Source organism: Phyllobates terribilis, unplaced genomic scaffold (genome assembly GCF_046119375.1).
Source record: "Phyllobates terribilis strain yellow unplaced genomic scaffold, ASM4611937v1 Scaffold_2__4_contigs__length_985480577, whole genome shotgun sequence".
In the NCBI taxonomy this organism is placed as follows: Eukaryota; Metazoa; Chordata; class Amphibia; order Anura; family Dendrobatidae; genus Phyllobates; species Phyllobates terribilis.
The window spans coordinates 180,575,342-180,593,286 of NW_027362762.1; the positions used below are offsets into that span (position 1 = coordinate 180,575,342).

Here is a 17,945-nt window from a genome sequence, read left to right on the forward strand (position 1 = left end):
AGTGAAGATTCAACAGCTCTGCAAAATGTATCTTTTTCACTGGAGGAACACTATAATTTAGCCCACAAGACACTATAAAATAAGGGTATTCAATAAATGTTCTTCATGACCCATCACCTAAAATACCAAAGTAACAGTCTTATTAAAGGTCAAGAAAAGAAAAGGTTGTACGTAGCAATGTTATAAAAATTACTGAGGTGATAGTTGTTGGAAAGTCTTAATTCAAGATGGGATGGAGTCCACATAATGGATGTTATTGCTTTATTGACACTAAAGTCTACAAATGAAGCATTCACTGCTGTCCATACAGTCCAATATTCGGCTCTTAAGTGGCATACTGAATCTAGAGGAAAGAGTCTGCATCAGAAAACAGCAGAAAAGTAGAAAAAGGTTTGGAGAATGAGCAATGCATAGTAAGGGGAAAGTATGTCCAAAGTGGAGACGTATAGAGGTAGACAGCAGAGGGCAAAGTGAAGCAGCCTTCAGAAACAACTGATAGTTTAACGTTCCTCAAATCCTGGCATAGGGAAGGCACGGGCAAATTTCTCAACCCTCTGACGGAGATCTGCAATGCGCTGTACAGTGTCTTGGTCCTCTAGAAGGAAGTTCTTGAAGTCTTGTAATTTGGCTGTAAAAATAAAAATGGGAAAGGTTTATAGAAAACTGCTGCATTATAATAAGGTTACAAACCAAATCCCAGACTGCTTTAGACACATCATACGAAAAGGACATCATGGTCGTAAGAATAGAAGGAACAAGGAGAAGAGGAAGACCAGCAAACCGGTGGCTAGATACTATCAAGATAACGGCGGAGAAGACCCTGGTGGACCTATCTAGGCTTGCACAAGATCGATATTCCAACAGAGCATTCATCAAACAAGTCACCATGGCTTGAGACCGAGCTGAAGGCCGATAATAATAATAATAATAATAATAATAATAAAATAAAACATCTCCAAAACTCTACCTAACTCCAGACTCCTAACTGCAAAATGGTGCTCAATAAATGAAAGGGCTAACCCGTATGTGTTCACTTCCGCATCGCAAGCGAGTCTACAGATATCTGCGGGCTCGTGGTGCAGGTGGTAGGTATCGTTCACCTCTGCTATTCATTACAACAGGCCAAGTGCACGATAGCTGCCACTTTTGTACACGAGTCTGCGGATATCAGACAGAACATCACCGGCCCTAATAACCTTTGTGTATGAGTGAGCGAAGTCGGAGTACCCACTTATATCTATGTTTCAGTGAATTCAGAGAAGTGGCATGTTGAACCACAATTGGTTTGGAAAGACAGTTTAAGAGAAAAAATGAATCTCTACATCAGCTTGTCACCCTAAACAATGCTCCAATTCCAAAGATCCCCAAAAGGCAGAGCAAAATATTTACACATTTTCTCCCCACTGCAAAGTAGGCTAAGCTTTAGCATCGAAAGAGGAACAAATGTGATTTCTAGCTGCAGTAGAGATATTCACGGCTTTCAACATGAAGCAATTCCACCATGAGGATATATGGTCACAATTACAGGACTTCTTTTCTTACCATGAAACTTCTGACTGGAAAGCTCTACAGCTGAAATGCACACTCTATGCCAACTACTCGCTCCCAGGGCCGCCATCAAGGCATTACTGCCCTTACTGCTGTATGGGGCCCCGCAAGCAGCAGTACAGAGGGGGGACCTGGGCCCAGTCAGGGCCCCACCTTTTGTGCTTCTGCTCATGGGGCCCCATGCTGTAATAAAGCATCGAGCGCCGGGGCGTGCGCCGCCTTGGGAAGTGCACATCACGGAGCTGGGTTCCTTACCGAAGCTGCGCAGCTCCTTCATGCTTCACATGACAAGAAGTCAGGAGAACACGGCAGCAGAGGCATTGAGCGCGAGGATTCTGCAGGGATCGCATGAGGGGTAAGTATGACAACTTTATTTTTTTAAATACAATTAATTAAATGGGAGTGGTGGGGGGGAATGAGCTACACATGTGGAATTGGAAGTGGAGGGGGGAATGAGCTACACATGGGGAATTGAGAGTGGGGGGGGAGAATGAGCTGCACATGAGGAATTGGGGACGACGACAATGAGCTGCACATGGGGAATTGGAAGTGGGGAGAGGATAAGAGCATGGTTAATTGGGAGATGGGAGTGGGGAGAGTACATGATGAATTGGGAGTGGGGAGAATAAAGGATGATGAATAGAGGGTGGGGGTGAGGAGAGCACGGACATGACCTAATGAATTGGGGCAGAGGGTGCATGTAAATATAATGAATCAGGGGAGCAGGAGGTACAGAGTAGGGGGCGTTGTGGATGCAGAAGGGTGACTGGTAATAAATTGGGGGAAAGAGTACAGGTTCTAATTAATTTATATATTTATTAGGTGGGGAAGTGGTTCTTTACAGTTAGTGGGGGCACAGTGGTGGATTACAATTTATATTTAGAATGGTGGGTTGCATAATAACTATTTATATATTAATCGTGGGTGCACGTCTGTATTCAGCTGTGTAATGTAGAAGTTGGGGAATGTACTCCCCATTATTTTATGCAGAGACGAGTCCTGGCTGGAAGTAGTGATGGCGGTCTGTGCTGGATGAAGGAGAGAAGCGAAGATGAAGGACTTCACCGGTGAGTCAGTGTGTTATCTGTACACTGACATTATATACTATGTACAGGGCTCCTGTGTATAATGTCACTGGTGATCACTAGATTACCTGTACACTTGCTAGTAACCCGCTGTTTATCATGGTTACCAGCCTGATCGCTGCTCCCGCTGGTCACACACAGCGATGTGTGCTGACCAGCGGGAGGGCAACGACCAAAAAAAGGTCCAGGACATTCTGCAGTGATCAGCGACCTCACAGCAGGGGCCTGATCGCTGCAAAGTGTCACACACAGCGACATCGCTGGTGAGGTCGCTGTTGCATCAGCAAACCCTTGACTCAGCAGCGATCTCGCTAGCGATCTCGCTATGTGAGACGGGGGCTTAAGTTTGTATAGACAGTCACTGATAGGTCCACCTATCCAAGAAAGAGCAGAGGATTAAATGACTAAAACACAGGTTTTAGTGAATCTTTTCTTACAAAACTATGTATCAATCTGCTCAGCTCCCCCTGCTCTATAACATAATGTCTGCACATTGGACTTAAAGGGAACCTGTCACCATGAAAATTAAGAAACCGATGAGTGGTGTAAAGCTGCCGCCACTGGAATCTGAATCAGAAGAAATGTATTCTGTGGAGTGACAAATCACACTTCTCTATCTGGCAGTCTGATGGAAAAGTCTGGGTTTGGTTAACGCCAGTAGAGTGTTATTTACCAGATTGCATTGTGCCAACCGTACAGGTTGGTAGAGGACGGATGATGCTATTGGCTTGTTATTCAGGGCTTGGCTTGGGCTCCTTAGTTCCAGTGAAGGGAGAACTTAATTTTTCAAAATACCAAAATACCAAGACATTTTGCACCGTTTCCATAAAAGTTAAATGTTTCAAACTTTGTGGGAACAAGTTGGGAAAGGTTCTCTTCTGTTCCTCATGACAGTGCCCCAGTACACAAGGCATGATCTATAAAAGGCATGGTTGGGCGAGTTTAGCGCAAGAACATGATTGGCCGCATAGAGCCCTGAACTCAACCCCATTGAATAACTTGAAGATGAACAAGAATGGAGATTGAGAACCAGGCCCTCTAGTGAAACATCAGCGTCTGACCTGACAAATCAGGATGAACTGACCCGTGGAAGTACTGGTATCCGACCAAACGTTGTGTCCAACTTTTCCCGAACTTGAACATGAACCCGACCCCATTGAACTCTCTCATCCCCAGGAACTCTGAACATGGACTTCTACCAGAAGTGTCCGGTACGAACCCCGACCTTTACTACTTTACTCACAAATGCTCTTCTTGATGAAAGAGCAAAAAATCCCACAGACACACTCCAAAATCTTGAAAAAAGCAGAAAGTGGAAGTGGTTTAAGCTGCAAAGTATGAACAATGCAATATTAACGCTGATGGATTTACAATGAGATGTCATAAATGCTCTATAAGGTGTAATGTGTGGAAATCCCAACTTTTTTGTCCAAAGTGTACATTTTATTCTGTTTTTACTTATTTAAATAGAACAAAATAAAGACTTTGAATAAAAACAAAAACTCCAGCTCTGATCTGGACCAGGTTTTTCTTGGTCTACCAGACTATTTTTACCTTGCAAGTTTGAGGTGCTGTGTAAGAAATGTCACTGTATGCCCTTACGTGATGCAATGTAGAGTGTATTAATAAGTTGCTATAATACAGTCAACAAGCAGATTTTTATGGACTCAACATGATACATGAGACAAACAGATAATTATTCAGTTCAAGCAACACCAAAGTATCATGTAGATTTTAGGAAAAACAGGCAGGCAGATTATAGGAGCTCAAACATTTTACTAATCTGGAGACCTCACGTGAAACATGCGTCAAACTGTTTGGTTTCCCACAGAAGAATTTGTTATTCTACGAGATGAGAAAGTCGCTCCAGTGACCTGCAGGAACCACTTTTTGGCTGGAGAAGTGTTTAGGTTTGCTACTAGTAATCCTTCAATAAAACGGTTTCCCTTAATGTAAACTTCTCACACAAACCACCCGGAGCATAGATAAATAAAGGCAGACACAATAACATTAGCTGTAAGCGGAACGGTTATTAGCCTTTAAGACAGGATGGGAACAGGAATTTAGCTGCGATGGAAGAGAATGCACATTTAATGTGAATATATAACCATTCAGTGGATTCATTACATTGATATCTTATAGGACCCCACATATTTAATGATGGAATTCAATCACCAGCTTCCTCTTAGCTCATAAAAATGACTTTGTTAAAGTGAACCCGACAGCTGATACATGGTGGCCAAACCGTGTGCAGCATGTCTGTGTGATCACAGTCAGGTATGTTTGACTCAAACGTAGCGGCATTTCAGAGAAAGCATACTTTTAACAGCTGTCAGGGACCAAGCCGCACGGAGCACAAGTCATGGGTTCCCAATGCCATGTATCCGCCCTCTGGCAGTGATCGACAGGTCCCTGCCTATACGCCGCAGCGTTTCAGAGTCAAACATACCTGGCTGATATGTGCTGCACATGGTTTGGGCAGCATGTATCAGCTAACATGTTCTCTATAACAGGTATTGCAATCTCTTAAGGTGATGGACCATTACTATACATTGGGACTCCCACTGATCCTGAGAATGAACTGAGGCTCCTTCAATATATTTTTCCTGTACAAAAGGTGCTCACGGCCACCCAATGGTACAGGAACTGCAGCGGATCCCATGTGCTGGCCCTATGTGCTGCAACACCCCTGCAAAGCAGGTGACCGGGGGTGCTCCGGTGCAAGAAAGGCCTGGAAAAGGAACTCCAGCACTAAATCAATGCTGCCACTTCCTTCTCAGGATCAATGGAAGTTCGACACTCACTGCTCATGAAGTGAAGGCATGTGCTACTAATATGCCAACATTTAATAAGAAAAAATCCATTTAAAAAGGAGTGCCAGCTGGCATTATAATCTCATAGTCTTGTAGGGTATATAGACCCTATACAAATCACACTTTTGGTGATTTAATCACTGTCTCTTTTCTGCAAAAACTGGAGTTTAAATCAGATATGGCTCAGTGGTTAGCACTGCAGCCTCGCAACGCTGTGGTTCTGGATTCCCACCCCACCAAGGACAACATTTGTAAGGTGTTTGTATGTTCTCCCCAAGTTTGTATGGGTTTCCTCTGGGTTCTCTGGTTTTCTCTCACACTCCAAAGGCATACTGATAGGGAATCTAGATTGTGAACCCCGATGGGGACAGCGATAACGTCTGTATAGCATTGTGGAATTAGTGGTGCTATATAAGTGAGTAAAATAAATAAATAATAAAATATGCTAATTATGGTGCGCTGTGTATTTTTGGTGCGGTCAAGATGCTCAGTGCACCGTTCAGTCTCCCTCACTGGCTCCACATTTCTTTCTTGATTTTGTAATATCAATGTTGAGGAGTGAAGATATTCCATGGTTCTTACCAGTCCTCGCTGGGATGCGGATACAGTGCCCACTGACTGAGACCTGTAGTTGTGGCGGACTTGTACAGTACAGTACAGTGAGCTTAGACCCATGCCACTTTATACTGTACATGTGTTACTAATAAAGATATTTGACAATTTTTTTTAATGTGCCATTTAAACCCATTATTACCCACCTGTCTTGCTTTTCACATCAAGCCCAATCTTGATCCCTTCATCAATAAAATCAACCACTTTTTCAAAGTCTGCCTCTCTGAAATTGCGGGAGGTAAGAGCAGGGGCACCTTAATAAAAGAATAGCAAGATAAAGATTACTGATAGGTTGGTATGATATACATCTGTTTGTACAAAAAAAAAAAAAAAAAGATGAGACAACGACGGGGTATATATATATATATATATATATATATATATATATATATATATATATATATATATATATATATATATATATATATATATATATATATATATATATATATATATATCACATACATACACACACACACACATATATACACAAACATTATATACCCAATTTTTTTTTTTTTTTCTTTAGCATTATTATTTTCTTTGCAAAGCCATAAATGTTTTCTGGATGTCACCTGTGGAGATAGTAGGGAACACCTCCTGACTATGCTGAAACCCATGAGCTTGCCCTGCAAGGCTGTGTTCACATTGGTTCAATGGGGGCCAAAGCATGTCCCATAAAGGGAATTGCACGTTTTAATTACACATTCATTATACAAATTGGATTTTAACAAGTGTAAATAATATTTTGATGCTTCCACCTATATGTGTGGTATACAGTCTGGCCAGTGGGAGACATATACTAATGTAATGCCATATATTTGCATATGTCAGAGGAAAGCAGCAACGAGAGAACCAGCCCAATAGTGTATGTCCCCATCATATTGCTACGATAGCTCTGTATTGTCAAAGCATTAAGGGGAGAACTTGGTCTGCAACAATGTTTAAGTAGGTGGTACATGTTACAGTAAAATCCATGAGTGTCAGGACCAAAGGTTTCCAAGCAGAATATTGCCCAGCGCATCACCATCTTGCCCACTTCCCATGATTCCTCAGCAGGACGGCGGCTGCCATGTGGCATCAGTTGGCGGTCTGAGTGGTGTCCCAGGAGCTAGCATCCTTTTGCCTCTAGGAGTGGAACTCGGCCATTTCTCTGAGCCCGATGTTACACTGACAGCCGGATCGGAGAACAGGGAGAACGCTGGTTCTTGTTGTCTTTATTCAATAGTATTGAAAACATGAACAGTGCCACCACGGCAGAGGAGATCTTATCATCCCCCGCTTTGAAGTGATGAGGTTACCTCACCAAGAAACTGATATCACAGATGTGCTGCAGAGGCGCTGAAGATGGCAGAATGATCAGAGTTTCATAGATGCTGAAGGTATAAAAGTCTTATTCTAGACGAGGAAAAGTCGTGTAAATGTGAGATGGCAGTGTGTCACGGGTGTGTCAGAAGTGACAGACCGTCGCCCTGCAGTTGGTTGCAGGAGATCTCTATGTTTCGCATTACAGACATCTTAGAGGCTGTCTCTAGTACCTAGTGGCTACCTTCCTCTGGCTAATTAACTTCCAGGTCTGGGTGTATAAATACCTGCTGTGTACAGAGGGGGGTGCCGGAAATATTCATTACTCCTTGTGAGACTTCAGCAAGAGCAGTACTTCCTCCTCTCTGGTGTTTGAGGACCTGTGCACATTTGTCTGGAGTCGTCTAAAAGCTAAGCGATTTCCCCTTTTTGTCTTTAGAGTTCAGTGGAGATCGACTAGTGTTCATCTCCTCCTTTCCCTAGCCCAAGCCTAACGCCAGGGAAAGACAGGGTGAGGTACACGTGCGGCGATTGGTTAAGAGCCAATACAGGGACGTTAGGGGAGACAGGGTGACGCTAGACCAGACTAGGAGGTCTCCACTCCCCCCTTTCCCTAATGTCTAGGTTCCCTTTCCCTCTGTGTAGCACAAGGAGATAATTTGCATATTCCCACTGCATTTTGGGGTAAGTGAAGAGTCTCCGCGAGCTCAAAGAACACTGGATTTTGGCTGTTGGAGCTGAAAAGAGGACATCGGTAAACCAGGGGAGGAGTCCTGAGGAGATAATTTACATATTCCCACTGCATTTTGGGGTAAGTGAAGAGTCTCCGCGAGCTCAAAGAACACTGGATTTTGGCTGTTGGAGCTGAAAAGAGGACATCGGTAAACCAGGGGAGGAGTCCTGAGGAGATAATTTACATATTCCCACTGCATTTTGGGGTAAGTGAAGAGTCTCCGCGAGCTCAAAGAACACTGGATTTTGGCTGTTGGAGCTGAAAAGAGGACATCGGTAAACCGCGCGCCGGTAGGCGCGCGCATTTTGAAGCTTTTTTTTGAAGCTTTTTTCACTGTTTTCAGAACATTAACAATAAGAACATGGAAGAGTCCAGGAGCCATTTGGTGAGCTGCATATCCTGCTACATGTTCACAGACTTGCCAGTGGAAAAGCCAAACTTCACATGCCAGAAATGCAAGCTTGTGTCCCTATTGGAGGAAAAGTTGCGAAATCTAGAAGAGAGGTTAACTACCTTGAAAATCATTAAGGAAGGTGAAGAGTTCTTAGACAGAGCAGAATTATCTCTTCATGATTCAGAAAGAGAAGAAATTCGAACTGCACCTGACGAAACAGAGGAATGGAAGCATGTGACCCACAGAAGCAGGAGGATCGAGAGGCAGTCAGCACCCATACTGCTCAGGAACCAGTACCAGGCTCTCACGCAGGAGAACCATGAAGAAATACAGCAAAATAAGACTTTGCCAGCAATGAATAACCTTGTAAGCCCTCAGAATCCTCCTGGATGGAGAAAGAAGAATGTTGTGAAGAAAAAACGGAGAGTGGTGGTCATGGGGGATTCCCTGTTAAGAGGAACAGAGGCCGCTATCTGCAGACCAGACATAACCTCAAGAGAAATGTGCTGTCTTCCAGGAGCAAAAATTAAAGATGTGTCTGACAGGATATCAAGACTCTTCAGACCTACAGATCACTACCCATTCCTGCTAATACATGTGGGGACAAATGACACCGCAAGAAAGGACCTGGAAACCATCTGCAGTGACTTTGAAGACTTAGGCAAGAAAGTGAAAGAATTGGGAGCGCAGGTGGTATTCTCATCCATCCTCCCAGTGGATGGCCATGGAACAATGAGGTGGAATAAGATTCTACAGGTGAACAACTGGCTACGTCGATGGTGCAGTCAACAAGGATTTGGATTTCTGGATCACGGAATGAATTACCTATACGATGGACTACTTGCTAGAGATGGGGTGCACCTTACGAAGACTGGAAAACATGTATTTGGAAGTCGCCTTGCTACACTCATCAGAAGAGCTTTAAACTAGAACAATGTGGGAAGGGAAGCAAAAGGCCAGAAAAAGCCATACAGCTGACAAATACTATTGAGATCTCTGCTACTGGAAGTGGAAAGGAAGAACAAAGACAAAACAATTTAAATAATAAAAATATGAGAGGAAGAGAAACCAATCACAAACTAAAATGTTTTTATACAAATGCACAAAGCATGGGCAACAAACAAGGAGAATTGGAGCTACTAATGCAGGAAAAGGAATATGATGTCATTGGAATCACTGAAACTTGGTGGGACGATACACATGATTGGAATAAAAGGCTGAAAGGATACAACTTATTTGCAAGAAACAGACTTGATAAACGAGGAGGAGGTGTTGCATTGTATGTTAGAAAAGCGTATATCTGCACAGAGATTGAAGCTTCAGAGACTGGGAGTTCTGTGGAAACTGTTTGGGTAAGAATACAAGGAGAGAACAACGGAAAGGACACCATTGTAGGCATTTACTACAGGCCACCTGGGCAAGCTGAAGATATGGATGAACTCTTTATGTATCAAATGACCAAGTTCTCCAAAAAATATGACGTAGTGGTCATGGGAGATTTCAACTATCCAGACATTTGTTGGGAATCTCTCTCAAGTAAAACTAACAGGTCAAGCAAATTCTTATCCTCTCTTGCTGACAACTTTATCTTCCAAAAGGTAGGGGAGAAAACAAGGGGATCTGCTACTTTGGATCTAATCCTTATAAACAGGGAGGAAATGGTTGAGGAGGTAAAGGTGGCTGGGACCCTAGGAGGCAGCGATCATGCTATTATAGAATTTTGGATAACTAGAGGAGGAAGACATGTGAAGACTCAGACTTCAAGGTTAGATTTTAGAAAGGCAGATTTTAAGAGACTCAGAAAGAGAATAGGAGGGATCCAATGGCTGGATGTCCTTAAGGACAAAAATGTCCAGGAAGGATGGGAAGTTTTTAAAAATGAGATTCTCAAAGCACAATCGTTAACAATCCCGAAAAGTAGGAAGAATGGGAAGCATTTAAGGAAACCAGGATGGATGAACACAGAACTTAAACACATGCTAAAAAGAAAGAAAGAAATGTTTATTAAATGGAAAGAGGGAGGCATATCTAAAGAAGATTATAATGCAGTCTGCAGATCCTGCAGGGCACGTATCAGGTTAGCTAAAGCTGACAATGAATTAAGGCTTGCAAGAGATGCCAAAAGCAATAAAAAAGGATTTTGGGGGTATGTCAAAAGTAAAAGAAAAGTCAAAGATGCTATAGGATTTTTACAGGATGAAAATGGAGAAATGGTAAGAGAGGATGTTGAGAAGGCCGAACTTTTTAATTCCTATTTTGCATCTGTTTTCTCTCAGAAAGAAAATGTAACGTCAACTGATCTTCACTGTCCTTTTAAAGGAATAGAGGAATCCAAGTTATCTGTAAACAGAAAGATTGTGAGGGAATATTTAGCTAACATAAATGAGTTCAAGTCTCCAGGTCCAGATGAATTACACCCCAGAGTACTGAAGGAGATCGTAGAAGAAATTTTAGAACCACTCTCCATAATCTTTGAAAATTCTTGGAGAACAGGAGAAGTCCCAGAAGACTGGAGAAGAGCAAATGTTGTTCCTATCTTCAAAAAGGGGAAGAAGGTGGACCCAGGGAACTATAGGCCGGTGAGTCTGACTTCTATACCAGGAAAGATCTTTGAACAAATTATTAAACAACATGTATGTAAGTACATGGATAAGAATGAAGTGATTAACCAGAGTCAGCATGGGTTTGTAACTAACAAGTCATGTCAGACTAACTTAATTTCCTTCTATGACAGAATCACTGACTGGGTGGATCAGGGAAATGCTCTAGATATAGTATATCTTGACTTCAGCAAAGCATTTGACAAAGTATCTCACACCATCCTTATTGAAAAAATGACCAAGTATGCAATGGACCAGGCAACTGTTAGGTGGATTCATAACTGGCTTAGTGATCGGACTCAAAGGGTGGTTGTAAATGGCTTCACATCCAGCTGGATGAATGTCTCAAGTGGGGTACCACAGGGCTCCGTCCTGGGACCTGTATTGTTCAACATCTTTATCAATGATTTAGATGAAGGAATTGAGGGTAAACTGATTAAATTTGCTGATGACACAAAGCTAGGAGGGATAGCTAATACTAGAGAAGAGAGAGAGAGGATTCAAAAAGACCTAAATAAACTGGAGCAGTGGGCAGCAACCAACAGAATGGTTTTTAACAGGGAAAAATGCAAAGTACTACATCTGGGCAATAAAAATGAAAAAAGCAGATACAGAATGGGAGGAATAGAGCTAAGCAACAGTACATGTGAAAAAGACTTAGGTATACTAATAAATCATAGACTGAACATGAGTCAACAGTGTGATGCAGCAGCAAAAAAGGCAAATACAATTCTGGGATGTATTAACAGAAGCATACAGTCTAGATCACGTGAAGTCATTATCGGTCTTTACTCCTCTTTGGTCAGACCTCATCTGGAATATTGTGTACAGTTTTGGGCACCACATTTTAAAAAAGACATAGACAAACTGGAGCAAGTTCAGAGAAGAGTGACCAGAATGGTGACTGGTCTGCAAACCATGTCCTATGAGGAACGGTTGCAGGATTTGGGAATGTTTAGCTTGCAAAAAAGAAGACTGAGAGGAGACTTAATAGCTGTCTACAAATATGTCAAGGGCTGTCACATTGTAGAAGGATCATCTTTATTCTCATTTGCACAAGGAAAGACTAGAAGCAATGGGATGAAACTAAATGGGAGGAGACACAGATTAGATATTAGAAAAAACTTTTTGACAGTTAGGGTGATTAATGAGTGGAACAGGCTGCCACGAGAGGTGGTGAGTTCCCCTTCAATGGACGTCTTCAAACAGAGGCTGGACAGACATCTGTCTGAGATGATCTAGTGAATCCTGCTTTGAGCAGGGGGTTGGACCAGATGACCCAGGAGGTCCCTTTCAACTCTACCATTCTATGATTCTAAGTCTTTCCCACACCTTGCGTGACACAGTGCAGGAGGACTGGATGCAAGTGGGGAAGGGATGCGAGAAAGAACAGAATGGATGACAATGAGTGGGGACAGTGGAGGACAGTATGGAGAGAGTGCAACTTGTTGGAGACCGTATAGAGGGGGGCAGCTTGTGGAGTACAGTATAGAAAAGGGACAGCTTGTAAGGGACAGTATGGAAAGGGGCAGCACTGGAAAAGGAAGCAATGTGGAGACTAGTACAGCACGAAAGTAAACAGTGGGGAGAGGACAGCATGAAGTGAGGATGGTGGGAGGCCATAGTTCATAAGGTAGCAATGTTGAGATTATATTTCATAAGGGCAGACAGTGTGGAGATTATATTTCATAAAGGTACATAGTATGGAGGCTATAGTTTATAAGAAGGAGGATTATAGCCAATAAAGCTGGACAGTCTAGAAGTTATAGCTAATACTTCAAAAGGAAGACTGTGGCAGTTATAATTGGGTTGGGTGGTGTATAGGTAATGCAACTTGAGAGTAGACAGTATGGGAGACATTTTGTACAGGATCCAAAGTAAGGGGCAATTATTCATTCAGGGGCACAATTTAGGGCAGATATTTTTATTGAGCTGGGGAGTTGCTAAGGTGTAGCTATGCCCACCCATCAAATTTAGCAAAAGTGACAGCATTTTTTTTACACTAGAAATGCTACCTCAGTCAATGACTGGAGTAGCATTTCTGGCTAACTGTATGCCACTGAGAACATGAGGAATTAAGTGGTGCGTGCAGTCCTCCATCACGACAGCTCTATGTAGTGTAAGGTTATTCTATAATCTAAAAACATGGCATAATTTTTTTTCTCCAATTCACCCCACAAAACGTCACGTGCATCATGTGTCAACCAACTTCCTTTTGTATATGTGGGGCATACACAGAACACCACAGAAAAAGTAAAGAAAGAAAGTAAAAGAAATGTATTATTGCAATGATCCCAACAAAATCCCAGTGGAGCTGATGAGGTTTTAGGGATCAGTCCTTCAATGCTAAAGATTAAACAAGTAAAATTGCAAAAAAAAAAAACCCAACTAACTAACTATGCTACAACATTGGGCAGAAATGGGAGGCCACGCACCACCTAATACAGATAAACACATAATAATAATAAGTACAACATGTGTGAGGGCAGATAGATTAGCTTATTCTGCACACTTTTTTTTTTTAAACACCACTTTGTGTATTGTTTTAGTGTATTTTTGGGCAAAAAAAAATCTTCAATCAGATGTTAGTTAATAGGTAGGGTCCTCGCTCCTCCTGTACCAGTCGCCGTCACGTTTTGTTCAAGATTATTGTAATTGTTTTTGTATGTATACCCCTTTTTCACATGTAAAGCGCCATGGAATAAATGGCGCTATAACAATAAATAATAATAATAATAATAAGTCAATTAAAAAGTATGAACAATTGATTTTTTTTTTTCACAATTTTTCTTCCAAAAATTTTTTTTTTTTTTTTTTTTAATTTAGGCATAATGCTTTTTCTGCCATAGACATATATTTTTTTAAATTGGTTAAAAACGTGTCTTGAAACCACATTTCCAAAAGAATCATAAGACTAGGGAAAAGGAGATGCACAAAATGGCCATCAAAAAATGTGTATCTAATTGCAGTGTTTTAAAAAAAAAAAAAAAAAAAAAAAATGTAAAAAGAGGACATGTCACCAGGTCAAAAGTTGCCAGTGTTTGCTCCTATTGTATTCCCACTGCTCCCCTGGGTATTCATCATGCTGTTTTTTGTTTTTTTTTTAATCCAACATATGGTTCCAAGTTTTTATGGTCTTTACCAATAAGGCGTGGTTCACCGGATTCTCTGTGGGCGTGTCTTTAGGCTGCTCTGCATAATTATCTGTTAGTCACACCTCCACAGATCAAAAAAATTAGTAATAAAAAGGTCCATATCTCTAGAACCATACGATAAAAAAAGTCTACTCTTGGTAGCAGCGAAAATGAACTACGAGCAAGAATTGGACACCTTTGACCTGGTGACAAGTCGTCTCAAGTGTATCGGGCCCACCTGTCACGTGTAAAGTGGTAATGGTACCTGGTCCATATTTCAAGGACCGCCTAATCTACGTTGCTGAGTTCGCTGTGCGATACTGTAATTGCTACTTAGATGAATTCAGCAGATGGATGATAACCGCAGCATCTTTATGAACAACTACAACTATTAAAAGCATGTAGAAGATTTATGTTTAGTCCTCCAAAAGCCTCAGGGACAAATTCGAGAGACTTTTTGGTTTTATATTTTTTCTATTGCTTTGTACTTCAGAGAAACTTGTCCCCATCTATCCTTATAGATCATTTTATTGTGTTTTTAAAATTTAAAAAGGTAAAGTGTCATAAAAAAGCAGATTTTTTGAATCTTTTCATGTTTAGCGTTTTTTTATTTTCATACATTTTATTTTCCACATCTCTCTAAAAAAAAAAAAATTCAAAATCTTGCAATTCTTCAGTCTGGACACTAAACTTAAAGAGAACCTGTCACATTAAAAAAAGCCATTTACCTGCATATATAGCGTTATACCCATGGTTTACTGTGTTACTGGAATTGTGTTCCCTTTAATACGAGGTAGAAACTTTCAGTTCTATACAGATCACTTTTCCATAGTCAATTAACCCCTTTACAACAATACAATTTACTTTTTGTATTATTTCCTCTGCTGTTTGCAAGAACCATAACTTTTTTCTTTTTCTGATCATATAGCCGTATGAAGAAGGGCGGACATATCATTAGTGCAACCTGTGCAGCCACACAAAGGCCCAAGAGATGAGGGGTCTACTTCTACCTCCAAAGCAGGAAGCATCTTCTGTCATCGACAGAACTAATGGACTGTAAAGGGCCCATTCACTGCTCCTAATTAATACAAAAACAGAGACCCGCATAATGTAGAGAAAATGGGATAGGTATCCGGTGATCAATGCTGAATCCTAGCCACCAAAAAAACTACTCAAAACTATGTAATTAAAAAAGGAGAGAGAGAGAGTAGCATGGCATATATCACATTTTATTAAAAAGTGATATTTAAAATTACAATATCATATAAATACATAATACACAAATGTGACATGGGAACAAAGTGGGTCGGGTGATATGACATCCTGCCTATTTCACTTGAATATATTTACTCCTATACCTTGGTATAAGCCGTTTGGCTATTCTATAGATGGATATCACCTCCCGTTACACCCATGGTATATACCAAGGCCTATGCTGATGAGGCAAGATGTCATATCACCCGACCTACTTTGTTCCCATGTCACATTTGTGTATTAAGTATTTATATGATCTTGTAATTTTAAATATCACTTCTTAATAAAATTTGATATATGCCATGCAACTCTCTTTCTCCTTTTTTAACTGCTCCTAATTAGCAGATGTAAACCAATAGAACCTACTATAGTCAAAGGTTAGATCCAACTTAACTTAATAACTTATTAAAAGTACCCTATTAGGGAATATATACAAATATTAAACATTACTAACACCAATTCAAAGAGCGCGTTTCAGACTTGATCAAGCCCTAAAGACATTAAAACACAAACACAAAATGCAATATAATGAAGACTAGGAACAATGTCACCATTGTGACAGTAGATAATCCCGAATAGTTCCATTAAAGAGGTCCTCAAGTGCAAGGGAGACCATGTTCCCATGTTTCAATCCCTGGTTAGAGAATCACCCTTGTTTGCTGCCAACGCATTTCCTCAGGAAGCTTGATTCATCAGGAGAGATACTAGGTGCTGCAAGGCCTGGTCATCAGCTTAACTGCAGCATGGACCCTCACAGTGGTGACTGAATCCTAAAGTCTAAAGGTATGGGCCCTCATGCTGTCTTTTATCCCTGCCTCTTAATCTGCATAATAACTTCGACACTGAAAAAATAAATGGGTTGATTCTGCGCTGCCGTAAGAATGACGAAGATGATGAAGAAGAATGACGGATGCCAATCTAATTGTAAATGGTTTAATCGTCAACGCGTTTCGAAGCATATAGCTTCATAGTTGTCCTGATGAAGAAGCTATAGGATTCGAAACGCATTGCCGATTAAACCATTGACAATTAGATTGGCATCGGTTCTTCTTCCTATGGCAGCGCAGAATCAACTCATTTGTTTTTCCAGTATCAAAGTTTTTTTTATCTCCTTGTGGGTCTGCAGTAGCTTTAAGCATCTTCAGTGGTTGTGAGTACACAACCTGAATCAGGTGAGCACAATTGTACGATTTTATATATTATATATATATATATATATATTTCCCAGATAAGACCCTATTTGTGCTTTGTCTCCTTCCAGTCTCTCTCTCTTTTAATCTGCATAATAACGCACCTGGGGGATGCAATCATCTCCCTCCACGTGTGGTCATCCATGTGGAATGCAAACCAGCAAGCTGCTGGAACGCGAAACGTCACTTCCGGTTGGACGCTGAAGTTATTGAGGAGCGTCCTATATCAATGGAATGCTAGAAAGGGTTCGTGGACCTCAAAGGTGCAGTGGAAAAGTTCCTGAAACGCAGATGTCGTCTAGACTGTGGTCAGAGGTCGTGTTGAAGTGGGGGCAGCTCATAGCATAACATACAAAGGCCTACAAGGGCAAAGGAACTGGGGCTATTAACAAGGAATAATAACATCCCAAACTCATTTTTATGTGCGGGGGAATTCCCAATCCATATACACACAACTAGTGATGATCGAGCATGCTCGTTGCTCGAGATTTACGAGCATGCTCAGGCGAGCACCTATTATCTTCAGCGTGCTTGGGGGTTAAGTTTTCTTATGCCTGTTTTTCCAGCATTCCTCACATGTATTAAAGCTGTCAAACAGTCGCAAATCATGTTCACAGAGCAATGAAAACTTGACCCCGAGCACGCTGAAGATAATAGGTGCTCGCCCGAGCATGCTCGATCATCACTACACACAACCAATAAGAACACCAGGGAGCAGTCAGGTACCACAATATCCCGAAACCCAACCCCTTAATTCTAACAGCAGTCCTCATCCCAGGAAAATACATATGGATATATGCCGGTAGTCAAATAAAAACGACCACCCAAAAGGAGAATCCACCTACTTAGTTGTAAAGCGAACAATCACCATATTTGTTGAGGTCAAGCAGAAAAGCAAAATCAAGATCAGTTATGAGAGGGATTCAATTCAAGTGGACTCAAAACATCCCTACTGAGACGGACAAATGAGGGTGGGAAAAGGGGAGGAGATACAATATTTAGTTTTTCCATTTCCAACTAATATGTCCAACCTAATTGCTTGGGTTAGTACCTTAGATAGGCTGTACTTAAGCGCCCCCAATTTTGGATAAATCTGGGTCACTTAGGATTCCTCATGTGCCCCAACTACCATGCCCTTCCTTACCGCAGGGGTTGGCACCCTATGATCCTCCGCCTTTGGCGCCCCCTCATCAACTATCCCTATTTTACCCTAAATATACCTAACCAACTGGCAGAAAACAACTATGGGTGACCTGTTTAAGGCCTAACGCAGCTAC

The 17,945-nt window shown here is 41.4% G+C and overlaps 1 protein-coding gene across 1 annotated transcript in view; it reads right to left on the reverse strand.

Moving 5' to 3' along the window:
- Positions 1-244: 244 nt before the first annotated feature.
- Positions 245-17,945, reverse strand: part of SHMT2 (serine hydroxymethyltransferase 2) — an 83,725-nt gene continuing 66,024 nt past the window's right edge. Inside the window, exons 11-12 of the mRNA XM_073663341.1 lie at positions 6,205-6,312; positions 245-628 (exon numbers count right to left, since the gene is read on the reverse strand). Of these exons, the coding sequence (XP_073519442.1) occupies positions 501-628; positions 6,205-6,312 (236 nt within the window). The 3' untranslated portion in view covers positions 245-500. The remainder of the gene's footprint in view (positions 629-6,204; positions 6,313-17,945) is intronic.